Source organism: Zonotrichia albicollis, chromosome 1 (genome assembly GCF_047830755.1).
Source record: "Zonotrichia albicollis isolate bZonAlb1 chromosome 1, bZonAlb1.hap1, whole genome shotgun sequence".
NCBI classification, from domain to species: Eukaryota; Metazoa; Chordata; class Aves; order Passeriformes; family Passerellidae; genus Zonotrichia; species Zonotrichia albicollis.
The window spans coordinates 41,878,746-41,895,252 of NC_133819.1; the positions used below are offsets into that span (position 1 = coordinate 41,878,746).

A 16,507-nucleotide genomic window follows, 5' to 3' on the forward strand; every position below is an offset into this window, starting at 1 on the left:
CAGAGAAACTGACTTGAATTACTCAAATTTTTGCCAGCTTGCCAACACTGACACAGGTGGAACTCTCCAGCATTCTGCATGAGCTGTGCTGGTTTGGTTGAGGCACATTTGCTTTGTGTTTGTTTCTTTTTCTTGAAAAAGAAATTCACAAAAGCAAGTTCTGCGTGGAATTATTTGATAGCTACTGAGTCTTTTAACTTGATCTTCAGAATGAAACATCTTTCTGTCCAAGGAGGTGATTGAAGTAAAACATCTAATTCTGTGCTACTGCTAACTTGTTTTATTGTAAGCCTTTGTAGGAACTGTTGCTAGCCTGGCAAGTTCTCAGTGGATGGTTCTTGAGAGTTTTTTGAGGTATCCTGTGCCATTAGGGTCAGTGGCATGAATGTGCATTTGTGTTGTCACCAGGGTGGCTCAAGTGCCAGCGTTGATAGAGATTGAAACAAGCCTGGTTCCACTGAACCAGACTCAAATGATTGCATTTGTCCTGGAGCCTCATGTGCTTTTTGCATTTTTACAGCTGAAGTCTGGAGGATGCCATTGATGCTGTTCTGGATGAGATCCTGCTTCCAGCCCAGCCCCTGTGAGACAGGGGAGCCTGTGTAGGTGTCCCCCTCTCTAAGGCACTCGTAGGAGTGATTGTATCACCTGTGCACAGTGTCTGGGGCAGAGCTTTGCAGGGGTGTGCCCATACAGAATGAAGAGAGAAAATTGAAGAGCTGAGAGCTCGCATGTAGGAGAGCCATCATGGCACAGCACATGCTTGTGTAGGTTTTCAGGCTTCTCAAACTGTTGTTGGACCACTCCTTTTTCCTGAGAGGTGCACAGTGACCCATGGCCACCTTTGCCTCTCTTTCACCTCCCCCAGGTTGGGCCAAGCTAACTGTGCTCACAGTTCAGACTGAAGGCCATTGTTCCCACAATGACACCACTGTTACAGCTCTGTCAGAGTAAGCACAACCTCAGAACACAGGGTGCTTTAAGCTGAAACCAGTGCTGATTCTGTCAGCTCAATGTGAGCCATCAGTTTCTCAAGACAGAGAAAAAGAAAATCAAAATTACCTTCTCAAGGCTGAAGAAAAGATTTACAAGCAATTGAAATGTGAAAAAAGGATAAACTCAATAAAAGCTGACTTAACAACGTCATTTTAACTTGTTAAAAATGCTAAAGCAATAGCTAAAGCTTTCCTGCAGAGTATCTATTTAATTTCCAAAGTATGCCTTGACAATAGCATGACATACTTGACAAGTGAATGGCCAACAAGACAGTCTGTAATTCTGAGCAACTTTGAAGTGTGCTGAAACCTCTCTGGGTTATTTGTATACTAACATATAGTTGCATAATAGCATTCAAGAGAATATTCATTCATCCAACACTGAAGGCTAGAGAATGCTGGCAGTGAGGCTGCTGTAGCCAAGCTCCATTTCTGAATGTGTTTCCAAATTTACTGAAGAGCTATATTCAGAAGAATTTAAAATACTAAAAGAAAGCAAAATCTGTTAGTGCAAGAAAACAATTTCTGATTAAAATCATTGATGCAAGAAAAAGAAATTCACAAAAGCAAGTGATGCTTGGAATTATCTAAGAGCTACTCAGTCTTTTAACTTGCTCTTCAGACTGAAACATCTCTCTGTCCAAGGAGGTGATTGAAGTAAAACATCTAATTCTATGCAGCAGTGTGTCAGTGACATGATTTTGCCTTTATTCTAATGAAGCTGTTCAGTCAGAAGATAGGCATTCTTGTGATATGCAGAGGTGCTGAAATTGTAAACCTGTTTGTGAGTCCTGTATAGACTGTGCTTTCTGGGGGATTGTGGAAAATCACCCCAAAAATGTGCAAGATAAACCACTGGCTAAGCAATGAGATGCATTTTCTGAGGCCAAGGTCAGAGCTGTTATAGCTGCTCATTATTTTTGTTGTTCTGCTGGAAACTGCAGTAAAAGCACCTTGCTGGGCATGCTGAACAAAGAGATAGAAAAAAACTATCTGAGTCTTAGATGGCTCCAAACTAAGCTGGAGCACTCGAGTAAGGAATGTCCAAGCTTAGTAATTAAGCCCAGCAGGACTGGGAGGTGCTGTTATTTCCCCTCTGAGGACACAAAGCTGCCTGCCTGTCCTGCCTCAGCCAGTGGTGTTTTTAACGTGCTGCTGCTCTGGGTGGCCATTTTTTCTCTCCAGGTGTTTGCGTAAGAGCTGGAAGCAAACACTGTGTTCTCTGCATGCCAACCAAGGAGTGCTTGCTGGGAGCCTGACACACTTGTGTTTGGTGATGTGAAATTCCACAAGCAACACCATTTTAAGGAGTTTCCCCCTTCTGTCTTGTCTCCATGCAGCTGTTCTCAGCTGTAGTGGTGTAGGTATCCACCAGGTTACACAGTACCAGGGAACTAATGGAGCTTCACTTCAGCTCTCTGGTTTTCTTTTTCCATAAGTGTTTTTAGGGAACAGTGCACCCACAGAGGCTGCTGTGGGCAAGAAGAGGTGTCTGGCATGGAAGGGCAGGAAATACATGAGCTTGAAGTGGTTCCATGTGTTTCAAACCACAAACTGAGAATGTAGTCCTTTTGCTTTTTCTCTTGGGCAGGAGAAGGTTTTGTACCATCTGTTTTGATTTCTATCTGCCTCTTTCAGGAAAAAAAACAAAAAAAGAAACTTGTAGTTTTTCTGATGTCAAAGCTGCTCTAGAAAGCTCAAAAATCAACTCCAAGGCAATTATAGTCATTACTAAACACTAGGATATCTCTGCTCTGAATGTGTCAGTGAATGTTTTATTTTTTACTTACTAAAAGGGGCTTTCTAAAAGCTCAAAGTTGGAGCCATCTTTTATTGCTTATTTGGTGCATCCATTTGGATTTGTTGCAATCCATTCATTAGCAATCTCTTGTGCATGTAGAGGTGATTGTTTCTGTAGAGGTGATTGAACAGGGGTCAACAAATAACATTTTCTGAAATAACAAAAAAAGGGAAATGAAGCACAGGAATTTACCGCATCACCTGAGATGTGTTTAGTATGCCTGAACGAGCAGAGTGAATTATTGGCAGTGGTTTCTTAGCACATTTGTTTTATGGGAAGTTAAATTTTAAGGTGGTGTTTAAAAATCTTAGGTCACATGGTGTCTGTGGATAATAAGATGTGGTGAAAAATGTGGATTCTTACTGCTCTGTGACTTTCTTTTAAGATGTGCAAGAGTAGTGTGTTCCCTGTCCTCACTTTGTTTGAATTTGGTGTACCTTTGAGCATCCTCCTCTCCTGCCACAAGGTGACAGACCCCACTGAATCCCTTGTTTACAAGCTCAGTCTCCTCTGCCCAGAGCCTGTACATGACACAGAGCACCTTGCCAAGCATCCTTCACTGGGCTCCAGGGCTGCAGGGGCTGGGACCATTTGTTGTGTCTCACTGGGATCCAGCAGAAGCCATCAGTGAGAGAGAGAAGCACCCCTGACCTTGAGGCTCTGGTACCTGCTCTGCATTAGTGGGGTGTTGTTCCCCAAAGCCAGACAGTGTTTCCTATGAGTAAGTGTTTCCTCTGCTGCCCTCCCTGGGGAGTCCCTGTGAGGTGCTCACTCAGTCCTGTGGCTGAGCTGTCCCCTTTGTGCTATTGTCATATCGTGTGTGCTGTGGTCTTGTCCTCCTATTTTGTGGTCATATGTAAAGTACGCAGCAGCCAGAAATTGCTATTTTCTGTACACAGAGCTCAGACTCTGAAGTTGCTGTGATTTCCCTTCACCCACCTGTAAGCTTCCTCTCCTTTGTGTAACTGAGATTCCTGAAGGGGTCATTGTGGCTGAAACAACTCCCTGGCCTGTGATGATGGTCATCTGATAAATATAATGTCAAGGACAGATGTGCCTGACTGGTCAACACTAGCTGTCTGCAGCTTTCAGAGCTAAAACAAACCTGGCTGCTGTTCCTGCAACAATAGCAGCAGCTGCAATGCTTAGGGCTTCCTCTTCTGCTCACAGCTTCCCTTAAGGAAAATGGAAGTGTGGTGATGACAAAATTAAAAAGCTGCTTCAGGGGGAATTTTCTCATAATATTTTTGGCAGTTTGATGTTTTGTTTCTGTTTTTTAGGGGTACCACTAATGAGTTCAAGACACAAGTGCTGACAGCTGGGAAAAAGTATGCTGTTAACATGAGATGACCATCAGCAGCTGCAGAACTGCAGACTGACTTGGCCTATTTTCCTCGAGTCTGTAATCATGCTCTGCAAGAGCTCTTTTCTTTGTTCGGGAAAAGCACAGTCCCCACTTGCTGCTTCTCACCTGCTGGCTTGTTGAGCCTTTTGGCAATTGCTTGAGTATCCAACTTCCTGGCAGACACAGGAGTGCTGTCCCAGCCTGTTGGAGAGGCCTGTCAGTCTCCAGGCACTCACTGAGAGCTGCCAGCTGCAGCAGTGCCACAGGGAATCTCATCTATTCCCATTTCCCCCCTCTTTCAGTGCCCTTCGCTTCTCTGGCACCTTGCTAAGCATGGAGTACTCACATTTAGAAAAGGTTGTTCTGTGGTGTGCAAAGACCCGCCCTGACCCAGCAGCCAGGCTGTGATGATGCCAGTTCATCTGGGCATTGTCTTGATGTTTTCTGGAGCTCTCACCTGTGTTTTCCTGATGAAAATCATGATATACCAGCACAGCTAACAAGGTGGACTGGGTGATGTAAATGAGTCCTCTTATTCAAGGAGACCTCCTCAAGGATCCTGTTTCCATGGCTTAGCAAAGCCCTTGCTGGAGATGATAGATAACAACTTTTTAACTGCTGTCTGTGACTGCCAGATGTCAGTGTGGTGATCTCTGAGGCAGGGAGAGATATGGCAGGTGTCAACTGAAGATCTGATTCAGTCAAGCACTAAATGCCTCACTCAGACAGCGAGAAGGGGCTGTGTTGTGAGCAGCATCTCTACGGGGGAGTGATGAGCAGATTGCTCGCTCAGGGTTGGCAGGCAGAGGCATGAGGCATCACTGAGCCCTTCACATGGTATCCCTTGATCTCAGCAACGACTTCCAGCAAGATGAGATTGCTGTTTGTTTTTTCATGCGTCTAATTTGATAGCTTAGCTAGAATGATTGTTGCCCTGGGGTACTGGTTTTTGTGTTGTATGTTCCTATCTTAGTTTTAACTGGCTCTGTGCTGCTAGATACGTGTTGGATGTCCAGAACATGGTGGAAACTTTGCTGCCTGTAAACATACACAATGTACCCTGGGCTTCTAGCAGCCAGGCTTGGTTGGCCAGCCAACACGGGCTCCTTCTCTGCAGGTTGTATTGCCATGCACAATTGGTGGATCCATTTTTAGGCAGCCATGAAATTTATCTATAACATCTCTATAGCTCACAAGTATGGATTAAGCTCTTTCTATATTGTGTATCACTGGCAATGTGGGACTTCACTTTGAGACTTTTTAATGGGCCAGCAATACAAACAAGCCAAACAATCCATCTGAGAATGGTTCAGAGCGGTGGTCTCAGAGGTGCCTGGTTCCTGCAAGCAGTTTATCTTCCCAGTCAGCTGGAAGGAGGTATGGCAGGTGAGGTGGGCAGCCTCCTGCAGTCCTTCTCCACTTACACAAACCTACTCACACTGAGGACTGTCTCCTCCTGGCCTTCTGTCTGACTCTCAGTTTTACCAGATGGACAGAACGGCTGATGTGGCTCTCCAGGAGGATCTAGATGTTGGAAGTGCTTGACTTGCAGAAGAGAGAAGTATCAATCATAGCTTGCTGTGCAGTTCTTGAATCTGGAGAGATTTGGTTATACTAATTCCCCTCATTTTTGGCTGCTATCACCAGATACTCCACTTTCTCCTAGGGGAGTCTGGAGATTCAAGTGCCTTACAATGTTTTTACTTCCTGTAGTCTTTTGAGATGATTTAGAGATTCTCCCTACTACGCAAGAGAGATAATCTTCTGCAGTGGGGTGAGCCACAGCAGCAGCCACAGGCTTATGTGGTTTTTTGCAGCAATAAGGTTGCCTGCACAGAGGCAACCTTAATAATCCCTTATTAATAAATAAACAAGCTGCAAAGTGCAGGGTTCTCCTGGTCCACAGTAATATTTCCATTTGTTGCAGATGGCACTTCTTTGAAAGTTAGAGGGAAAGCAGCTGTGTTTCCCAGAGCTAGAACCTTGCTAGGGCATTTGCTGTATTAAAATTTCTGTTCCTGTCCTTTGCAGACATGCTACCAGTCAGCTGTGCCATTAATAGTGTTTTGCAGTGGATTTTATGTGTTTGGGGAATTGTTTGTAACTTGCATTATGCCACTTGTGCAATGTTACTGAGTTGCTGCAATATTTTGAGGGTCATGTGTGCAGCTTTTACATAGATTGGAAAAACTTACTGAAAGTGCTTTCACAGGTGGAATGTTTTAAATTTAAGTAGATTTTTAAAGAAATTGGAGAGAAGAAGAAATAAAATTATGAGGTGGGTAACAAGCTTTTATTTTTTTCACTAATTCACTGCCTGATGGGAATATATCATATTGCTTTCCATGGAACTATGAAGTCCTCAGCTTTCAGTAAATAACATGCAGGATTGTGTGGTGCCTTTCAGTGTGTGCAGGCAGCTGTGGGATTGAGGCAGGGAGCTGGTTCAGCTGGCAGGGGTGGGATTGAAGTCCTGCATGCCCTGTGATTAGTGGCAGGCAGGGCTTAATTGCAGCTAGTCATTGCAAAGAATTGCCTTTTTAATGATCATGGCTGACACCCTGCTTCAAGGGCCCTTTAATAATGTCCTTCATATGCTGGCTCTGGGATTACCCCACATCCTTTTCCACCGCTGAGGCCTGGGCCTGAGCAGATAGATAACTTCTTATTAATAGATACAGAGCACCCCTCGCTTGTACTTAGGATTGTCCTCTTATCTGTGTTGTAGAGGGTCTGAATAAGATTATTTTGCCTTTTCTCACCCTCCCACCGTTTTTATCTTCAATAAATAGCCTGTGGATGGTGGTGCACAAGAGAAGTGACTTATCAGAGGCCAGGCAGCCTCCTTATTTTAGCAAAGCAGCCAGACAAGAAGGAAATCTGCCCAGACGCAGGGGCTGAGAGATGATTGTGCAACCAAAGACTGACTGCTTCACAGAACCATGCACTTGCAGGCAGCTGATTTCATCTGCCATTAATGAAGTTTCAAATGGACTGTGCCTTTTATCTTCTTTTTCTGGTGGGGGTTTACAGCTCACATTTCCAACACTGCCCTGGGAGAAGGAAATCTCGTTTACAGCAGCAGTCAACATTGCTGCTTAAATTAGCTGGACCAGTCTTGCCTGAGCTGCAGTTGTAACCTTGGTCTGTGCTTTGCTCATCTTTCTGATTTGGGAAGCTGTTAAAAAATTATTTTACTCCATCTAGAAGTATGAACTTAATAATATGTGGGTGTTGCTGCACTGTGTTGAGGTGTAACATTTGGAAATGTCCAGCTGTAATCAGTGACATTTCTCCAGGGCACAGTTATCCTGATTGGCTCTCGTAGGGATGGAAAATTCCATCTACTATCTTGGCTGGTGTCACAAGCTGGAAACTTTGACTTTTTTTCGTTCAAATACAAAAAGCATTTAGCTCTTATATTTAAAAAATGTTGTGATGAAACTGCATGAGTCAGTGCTGTCCCTTGCTCCAAATTTGCAGACGCACTTTCTGTACAACTGCTTGCATTAAAACTTGGGTAAGTTTTAAGATAGTGGAAATCAAACAGGTTTTATCAATTTTATGAACAGTTCTCAGGGTCCTCCTCTTTTCAGATTCAGGAGGAGGGACATTAAAGCAGTACAAAGGTTCATCAGTCCTCCAGCGAGTACAATGGATGAAAAAGAAAACCACTTTCAGATCTTACCAATAGGAAACTGGTGAGGCAGAGCTGCTGCCTGCAGTGTTTGTGCAGGTGTAGCACTATGCTGAATCCTGTCCCCTGATACTTCTCCCCTGAATGGTGCTAATTTTTGGTTAGCTAATTTCAATATGTGCCCTGATGCAAGAGAGTGGGCAAGATGGTTAGGAAACATTAAAAGAGGGAATTGGGGTGCATTGTCATGTGTAGAGGGAGATTTGGATGGGAAAGAATGAGAAATACAAAAGGAGAAGAAATATGGAGTGTAATAGAGGGAAAGAAAACGAAAGGGGAATACAGAGCAGAAAAAAAAAGGAAAGGAAACACCAGAGACAAAATGTCTCTTCTTATGGGAGGATATGGTAGAGGGGAAAAGTCAAGGAAAAAAATACTCTGAGAAACACGAGGATGTGGTTATACATTGCATGGCAAAGTAATTAAATGGAAAGATAACACAGAGCTGGGTGGATTATACACGAGAATGTGTATGTCCTGGTACTATGGTAAAACTTTGAGATAAGAGTTATAATGTTCCTCTGTTACTGGGCACCTTGAGGCAATTTTGCTTCATATTAATGTTATCTTTCCTCCTGCAGTTAGGTTGGCATTTCACATCTTATTTCTATATAGAGAAAGAAAATTATTATCCAGAGCTTAAAGTTACATGGTCAGATAGCAGTTTCAGCCTGGCAATTCAGTACATCATCTTGGGATTTGTAAAAAACCATAGACTGTGTGTTTCTGCAATGAAGTTTTTTAATATTGTTCTTTGTACTACCGCAGAAGATAGAAATCCAGATAAGGGGTAGGCCACATGCAGTGAGCCAGCAGCCAAACAGCCAGCCAGCCTCTCATTCACTGCCCTCCCCTGCAGGATGGGGAGAAAATAGAAGGAAGGCAAAAAGACCCATGGATCCAGATAATGGCAGTTTTATAAGGAAAGCAAAAGCTGAGCACACAAGCAAAGCTGTAAATTCTTCCATTACTCTGTTCAGGGCCAGGCTGTGTAGGTGCTCTAGCTGAAGGTGCCTCTGCCCATGGCAGGAGGCTGGGAACAGAAGGTCTTTAAGGTTCCTTCCAGCCCAAAACATCCTGTGAGCCTATGATTCTATACATATTGGTTGCTTGGGAAGAGAAATGCCATAACCTAAAATATTCCCCCTGAAACCTGCTTGCCTTGGGCTTTTATCACTGAACACATCATATGGGCTGGAAAATCCCATTGCTCAGCTGGAGCCAGCTAGCACTGCCAATGTCTTGCCCACTTGTGAGCGTGCTTTGGGATGAGGGGAGGGAAGGAGAAGCAGGAAGCCTTGCTGCTGTGTGAGCCCAGTTCAGCAGGAAGCACTGATAGGTTATCAGCAGAACCACCTTTCTGTGGATTTAACCACAGAAGGGGCAGCCTCTGTGGGCTGCTGTGAAGGCAGCTGGTGACACACCCACAGCAGGGCATCACCGCTGTGCAGGGGCTGCCACAGTGGGAAGGGGCAGCCTGTGCTCCACTGGCAGAGTGGTGAAAGAGCTGCTGCACAGGGATGGCTGAGAATGTGCAGCTCTGAACTGTCAGGGATGGTCAAGAGGATGAGCACCAAAGTAGTCCTAGCAATAAAGATCCAAAACCAGTTTATTTGCAATGACTTGTGCATAGTGTGCTTTCTGAATCACTGCTCACAGTTGGTTTTAAGTAATAAGTGACAGACAGGAAGTAAATACTGATTTCCATTTTACAGTGAGCTAGTATTCTCATTTTTGTTTATGTTGTGTGCTGAGCTAGCAAGTCAAAGCAACTCTCAGAAAGTGAACCTTTTCCTCCTTTTGCTTGTTGTGTGGCTTCCTCCTTGGATGATTTTCACACCTGCTTGTCTGTTACATCTGTTGATTGTCCATTTGGGCTTTTGGGCTTTTTGGAGAGGGAAGCAGGGAGGAAAAGGATATGGGTATTTTGGTATGGCTTTGGGGGGTTTTGTCTTGTCTTTTTTTGTTTCTTCTTGTTGGGGTATTTTTAGTGAGCATCTATTTTCATTCACTCTCTAAAGGAAAACAGCCATCTTGCCCTAGACATTTATTAGCAGTCCTCAAAATTTTTGCCTTTATTTTACATGTCTGAATAGTTTTGAAAGAGAAAAAGTTTAGCACAATGCATGTGAAGTCTTTATTAGTCCTCATTTGGTGACTGGAGGAGCTGAACTGGGGAAACACATGATTTACTGAAGTTCAGACAGAAATGGGGTTACAAAACTGGGGTCAGGATTCAAGAGTCAGTGACTTACAATTTCTCCCTTGTTGTGTCAGTGGAAATGGGCCTCTCATCCTCAGAACATTAGGCTTTCCTTTAAGAGTATGTTCTTGTCAGTTTTGGAGATCATGTGGGATTTATGTTTGTGCAGGTAGCTGTGTCTGTGGAAAATTTAGTTCTCTCCAGACGTTACAGAGGAATTAGGTATTGGCAATAAAGCCAGAGCTTTATTTATGACATCCATTATAGCAGGACAGTAGAAAAAGATCATACAAAGCACTTGCACAGATTGATTCCTGGGTTATAAAATTGTTCTGTGGTCAGATAAACTACAATCATCTACCACATGAGCAAAAAATGCTTTGTGGTACCAGTAGGTACATGTGGAGCAAAACAAATCCTTTCTTTTGTTATCCTCAGGACACTAGTGAAGAAAATTGTACATGTAATCTCTGGGCTGGTGGGCATGCACTCCTGCCTGCCCCTTCCTTGGAGCAGGTGGTTCTCTGTTAATTTTTTGAACTTTCTGGCTTGGCCTGGGCTTTTCCCTCTGTGCTGGTGCACTCCAGCACCGAGTGTTGCAGGAGAGCCCAGCCCATCAGTCCTGAGGGCAGGCAGCTCTTGGGCAGTGTTGCTGGTGGCCTCTGGGGCCAGTGACAGGACGGGGAGCCACAGGAGCAGCCAGGCAGCAGAGGGGCTGAGGGTTGTGTGGCTGCCTTGCTCTGGGTCTCAGCAGCATGCCCAGCCCTCTCCCATGTGGACAGGGGCTTTGGAGCCAAGCTTGCTCTGTAACCTAATTGCAGGACTGCAGCCACCCAAGAGCGAGCATGGGGAGTTGGTGGTGGAATTCAAATCATCTAAAATGAGGAGTACAGCAGCATCTGGGCCTAATGCCATGGGGCTTTTCTCCAGTATGCACTTGCCTTTGGATAATTGGAAGTTGGATCTTCCTTCTATATATAATTTCTTCTTCATATGAAGGCATGATTCCTTTCATTAAGAAGGTGTTGAATTTTCCTGCAGTGGAAGATTCATTTCCTTGAAGTCTTGATACACATTTTCTTGTTTTTTTACTGAGTGTAATAATGACCAGTAGACTCCAGATGCTCATTCTTTGTCAGGGACAAGAAGAAACAAGGAGGAAACCAGCTGATTTTTAAAAAGAAGCAGCATTTCCAGCACTTTCAGAGGCATTTTATAGCACAGGAGAGGAGAATGTATCCCTCTTGTCCAGTCCTTTCCTATCATCTCTAGCCTGAGAAATACAAAAGGAAGCTGTGCCATTCTGATCAGATTGAAGTAATATCTATGGGTTGGAAGGAAGATCCAGGGAATTACAGGTTTGAATGTCAGCTTCACCTCAGTCCCTTGGGAGGTGATGAAGAAAATCCTCTTAGAAAGCATTTCCAAACACATGAAGGACAAGAAGGTGATCAGGAGTAGTCAACATGGATTTACAAAGGGGAAATGATGCTTGACCAGCCTTGCTGCTTTTTTAATGAGGTGACAAGCTTGGTGGACAGGGGAACAGTGATGGATGTGGTTTACCTTGATCTTGGTAAGGTTTTGGTCTCCCATAACATCCTCACAGACAAGCTGACAAACTGGGTATGGGTGAAATAAGTGGGCAGTGAGATGGATTTAAAACTGAGCAACCCAGCCCACAGGGTTGTGATCAGTGGTGCAAGGTCCAGTTGGAGGCCAGTCACTAGTGGTGTACCTCAGGGGTCCACACTGGGACTGGCACTGTTCCACATCTTCATTAGTGACCTGGATGATGATGCAGAGTGCACTCCTAGAAAGTTTTAGGTGATGAAAAACCTGTGAGGAGTGGCTGATGAGCCAGGGGGTTGTGCTGCCATAGAGAGAGAGAACATGGCAGTCTGCAGAGAGTCTTGTCAAGCTCCTCACAGAGAAATGCCAAGTCCTGTATCTGGAGATGTTTGAGGGTAAGCCCCTGCACCAGTACAGGCTGCAGGTTGGAAAGCAGTTCTCCAGAGAAGACCTTGTGGTCTTGGGGCACAGCACAATGACCATCAGCCAGCCATGTGCTTTTGTGGTGACAGTGGCCAACAGCTTCCTGGGCTGCTTTAGGAAGGAGACCACATCAGGAAAGAAAGAATTGTGTTTCTTTTTTTTTTTTTGTAGATCTGAGTTAATTTCCAATCAGAATGGGGTTCAGGCTTGGAAAGGTATGTCAGTGCCATTCAAGAGGCAGATTGTGAGGATGTGGTTACCTCATCTTCAGCTCCAAGTAGGGAAGAGAATGCAGGTTCTGTAAAAGTCTTGCAGGCTCTGTTAAGTTTTTTCTGTCTGTAAGTGCTGACTGCCTTTAGTTCACATTGCCTTGACTGCAAGATAGTTCCTGATCTATACCAGTGTCCCTAAACATTCTTCATGACTCATTTCAAATGTCTGGTCCAAAGGAGAGTCAAGAAGTGGGTTCATTTAAGCTGATTGACTTCTGTGAAACAGAGTAAATGTGGAACTTTATTTAAATCCAGAAATCCCTCCTTGGGGTTGATTAATGCATATGGTCTTTATTTTGTTCTCAGAAACCAGAAAGCACTTAAATAATAGTACCTGCAATGTGTCCCTCACCCCTTTTGTAGTGCAGGTCTGGAGCCCAGGTGTATATTGTGAAGCACACTGAAATCTTCTCATGAGACTGCCCATCACTTGACCTGTACTTGTGCTCACCCTGGCTTGCTGGCTATGGGTTATTACATCTGTACTGCTGTCATGACCTGTGAAGTGCTATATTGAAATGGAAATAGCAGTGCCCGGGGTTTTTTGATGATTTTTTTTTGTGCCTCCAGTTTTTATTTTCAGGGTGTATAAACCTGCTCCCCTGAACACAGATGCATAAAGAACACTCATAGCATTTGATCACTTCAGTGCTTTGCCATTCCTTTCTCTCTCTCTCTGTGCCTCCGACTGACTTCTGAGATAATGTTCAACTGTATCCCAGACAGTTACATATTTATCACTTTATCACTCAGTTCTCTGGAACCAGAATCCCAGGGGGAAAAAGGTACAGTCATCCCCTGGTATATCATGATAAACCAGTATCTGGTGAAGGAACTTCAATATTTGTCCGTTTCAAAGAAAAGTGATATTGGGTGGCTCTCTTACTTGTATTTGTTAGCTTTCTTTTTTTAACAGGTGAGTTTTAAACTCTATCTGCAGGCAATATAGTGTGGCAGATAGGGTACAGCTTTATAAAAAATTGTTGAGAGGTCCCCTTTGCACCTGTCCTATGAAACAGAATCACATGCCTGTGAACTGAGGACGCTCTTTAGAAATCTCATGTTGCAAGATTTATGCTAAGGAAGTAAATCTTTGAAAGAAATATCTCTTGCCATGCAGTGCTTTCTTCCTGTCTGTGTGCTGAGGCACATCTAAATTTTAAAAAGGGAGAATCTTTACTAATTGGATTTGGAGTTGATTTAGTCATGAAGAACTGTTGAAATGGAAAGCATGTTTGTTCAAATCCACGGTTCTACCCTGTCAGGAGTTGAGCTGATTCTTCATTGGTACCATGTATCTCCTTATTTCCGAGGATGTACTTGCTGTCCTTGGATAACTCACATTCTTCTTTATGCTTCTCAATTTCTTTATACCTTTTAACTGAAAAGAAAAATACTGCTATGCTTCCATGAAATTGAAAGAGCTGGGTCTAGCTTAAACTAAGGTTTTTTCCCCACTGCTTTTTATTATTTGGATGGTGGTTGTACTTCAAGAGTCCAGTCCTCCTCCTTATCCTTTGTACATTGAAAAAAAACCTGCTAAAGTTAATTGTTCATGCATGAAATGAGCCAGTGAGCAGATTTAATATTTCTGTGAATTAACATTTCCTTCTTGATTTTTACCATGTAAAACCTGGGAACTGATTATTGTGAAGACACCTAAATAAGGGAAACTTCTTCTAGCCTTTAGTGGTTAGAGAATGTTGTCCTCATCCCATCTTTATCCAAGAGTAAGGCTCAGTGCTTGCTGTGACTTGTTGTTGAGTCTTCCTACAGAATAAAATTTCATTAAATTTAGTTTTAAATTATGGAAATAATAGCTGTGCCTTGCATCACTTAGAGTGTGCTCCTAGCTTATAGGGTAAATTATCTCCTTCTGATTGTTCAGGTTAAGTTATTTTTATTAATATTTAAGTTATTATTATTCAGTGGCTAAGTCAGATGACTCTGCTTAACTGACATTAAGATTCAGAGAGCAGGGCTCACTTACAGGGCTAATATCAGCTCCTTGGACTGCCACAGTAAAAATAATGGATCTGGACCAGCTCTGACAACAGCTTAGCCACTTGTGTGGGAAGGAATCCTGAGCACTGACTTTTTTCTCTGGAGCCATGGTAGTTCACTGTCAAGACATTGATGTGGCTGTTTGGATGGAATTTGGTTTGGTGAAGGTCCTTGTGAAGTTTGTACATACAGACCTTTTGGTTACCCTTGTACACGTGTATGTTTATCCTGTCCACTCAGAACTGAGCAGGTGAAACCTGGCTAACACTTAGGGAGAATCTAAGCTATGTTGTTTGGGTGTTGTGGTTGGGTTTTTTTCTCTTTTAATCTTAAGGGAATGATTCTGATAATGAATGCAGTTGGTTAGGAGTTTGGAAGATGAGTGTGCAGGAAAGAATGGTGCAGTCTTGAAGTGCTGGCTTCCTCAGATACTTTTTTAATGTCCAGGAGAAACACTTAAAATGTGAATCATTACAGCTTCTGGCTGACTTTTGACGAACTAAAAATTACAGTGGCTGAAAGCGTGCATTGACTGAGTCTGTAATAAAAAAATATTTTAGTATATTCTTGGTAGAATTATTTTGATCACCCAGGTTAGCCAGGCTGGTGGAAGCAGCAAGATTAATAAAATAAACAAGTAGCTTTAGATTAAAGAAAAAAAGGAAATAGCTTTTGTCCTTAGCAAGCATACAGCTGTAAGAAGTTGTACAATAATGCTTTATAGTTTTATGTGGCAGTGTTAACTTATAAAAGTTTTGGGGCTGAGGTGAATTAAATCAGTTCCTCCAAATGTTTGTATTATTTACTCTGATACTGCCTTACAGTCCACTAACACTTGTGCTCTGTAGGTGGCAGAAAAGGAAGAGTAAAACTGTTAGCTTAGGTCTCCTGATTGTGTGTGTGAGAAATGTCACTAAATGAAAGTGAAAGGTGTGTTCATGGACACCTCCATTTTCACGGCTTTCAGTGGACTCCTGAAAGTCTCTGGGCTTCAGATGCTTCAGTCACTGGTGCAACTCCAGGCATCCAGTTCCATTTCTCTATTTGACATCCTTTCTGTTGTACATAGAGACATCTTCAAGCTGAAGCAGCTGAAACTGCTGCTTTCCTTCTGGCCATTGCCCCTTTCACCAGGGAGTTGCTTCAGCTCATTTATCGGCTAATTATAAAACTTTATTATCATGCTTGTCCATTTTGTTGGGACCACCCCATTTACATTAGATATTTGTCTTTTGTTTCTAAGTGTCATTTTGTTGTGCTTAAAATCATCTCCACAACCCTCTGAGCACCAAAGTGAACACCTTGAATGTGCCTTTTGTCTTCCAGATCACGCTGCTGATTGGATTCATCAGTGTAAATAATTCTCCATGGACAGATTACAGTGCATACAGCTTCTTTCAGATTGTCACCATGTGTGATCTGGTTATGATTTTGTTCTTCTACATCATGCACATTTTCAGAGTCTACAGGAAGCTGACTTGTGTTAGCTGGCCGCTCGCGGTAAGCCTGGGCTCCTCTCCCTCTCCCTCTCCCTCTCCCTCTCCCTCTCCCTCTCCCTCTCCCTCTCCCTCTCCCTCTCCCTCTCCCTCTCCTCTCCTCTCTCCTCTCTCCTCTCTCCTCTCTCCTGTCTCCTGTCTCCTCTCTCCTCTCCTTGGGGTTGATGGGGCTTTCTCAGTCCATTCCCTTGTGCTGTTTTTCACTCAACTCTCACTCAAGATAGGCTGTCTTTCACTCAATTCTTTTTTGCCTCCTGTGCAAATCCTTTTGTTCCTTGCATTCAGCTCAGCAGATTGTGTAACTGTAAGATTTTCAGCTGATTTGGATTTGATTCTGCCCTCCTTTGCACAGACATAAATCTAGATTTACTATATGGAAGGCAATAATTTCATTAAGAGACAATTGAAAGGAAGCAACTGATCATCAAGCCTTCAGCAGGTGGGTCCTAGCTCAGGTCATTTATAGCAGCTCGGGGATTGCTGAAGTACCAAATCATAGCTTTAGAATTCATGTACTACATCCTGTCCCAAAATAAAGCCTGTGAGTGCTATTTAAATCAAATGTGCCTCTTTCTGGTATGGTTTTAGATAACTTAAACAACAGCAAAAAATAGTAGCCTCAGCCTGATTGCACAGCCTGGCCATTCCTGGGATATCCTGCAGGATGTTCCTGCCTCATTCCTGCGTTTCCCATATACA

At 43.3% G+C, this 16,507-nt stretch overlaps 1 protein-coding gene across 3 annotated transcripts in view; it reads left to right on the plus strand.

The window, feature by feature from the left end:
• The window catches only part of CMTM7 (CKLF like MARVEL transmembrane domain containing 7), a 33,775-nt gene that overhangs the window by 5,741 nt on the left and 11,527 nt on the right, over positions 1-16,507 (plus strand). For all 3 annotated transcript variants that reach the window (XR_012579943.1, XM_074539141.1, XM_005481062.4), the window contains exon 2: positions 15,639-15,812. Coding sequence is in view for 2 of the 3 variants with exons in the window: in XM_074539141.1 (XP_074395242.1) it covers positions 15,639-15,812 (174 nt within the window). In the remaining variant the exon portion in view is untranslated. The remainder of the gene's footprint in view (positions 1-15,638; positions 15,813-16,507) is intronic.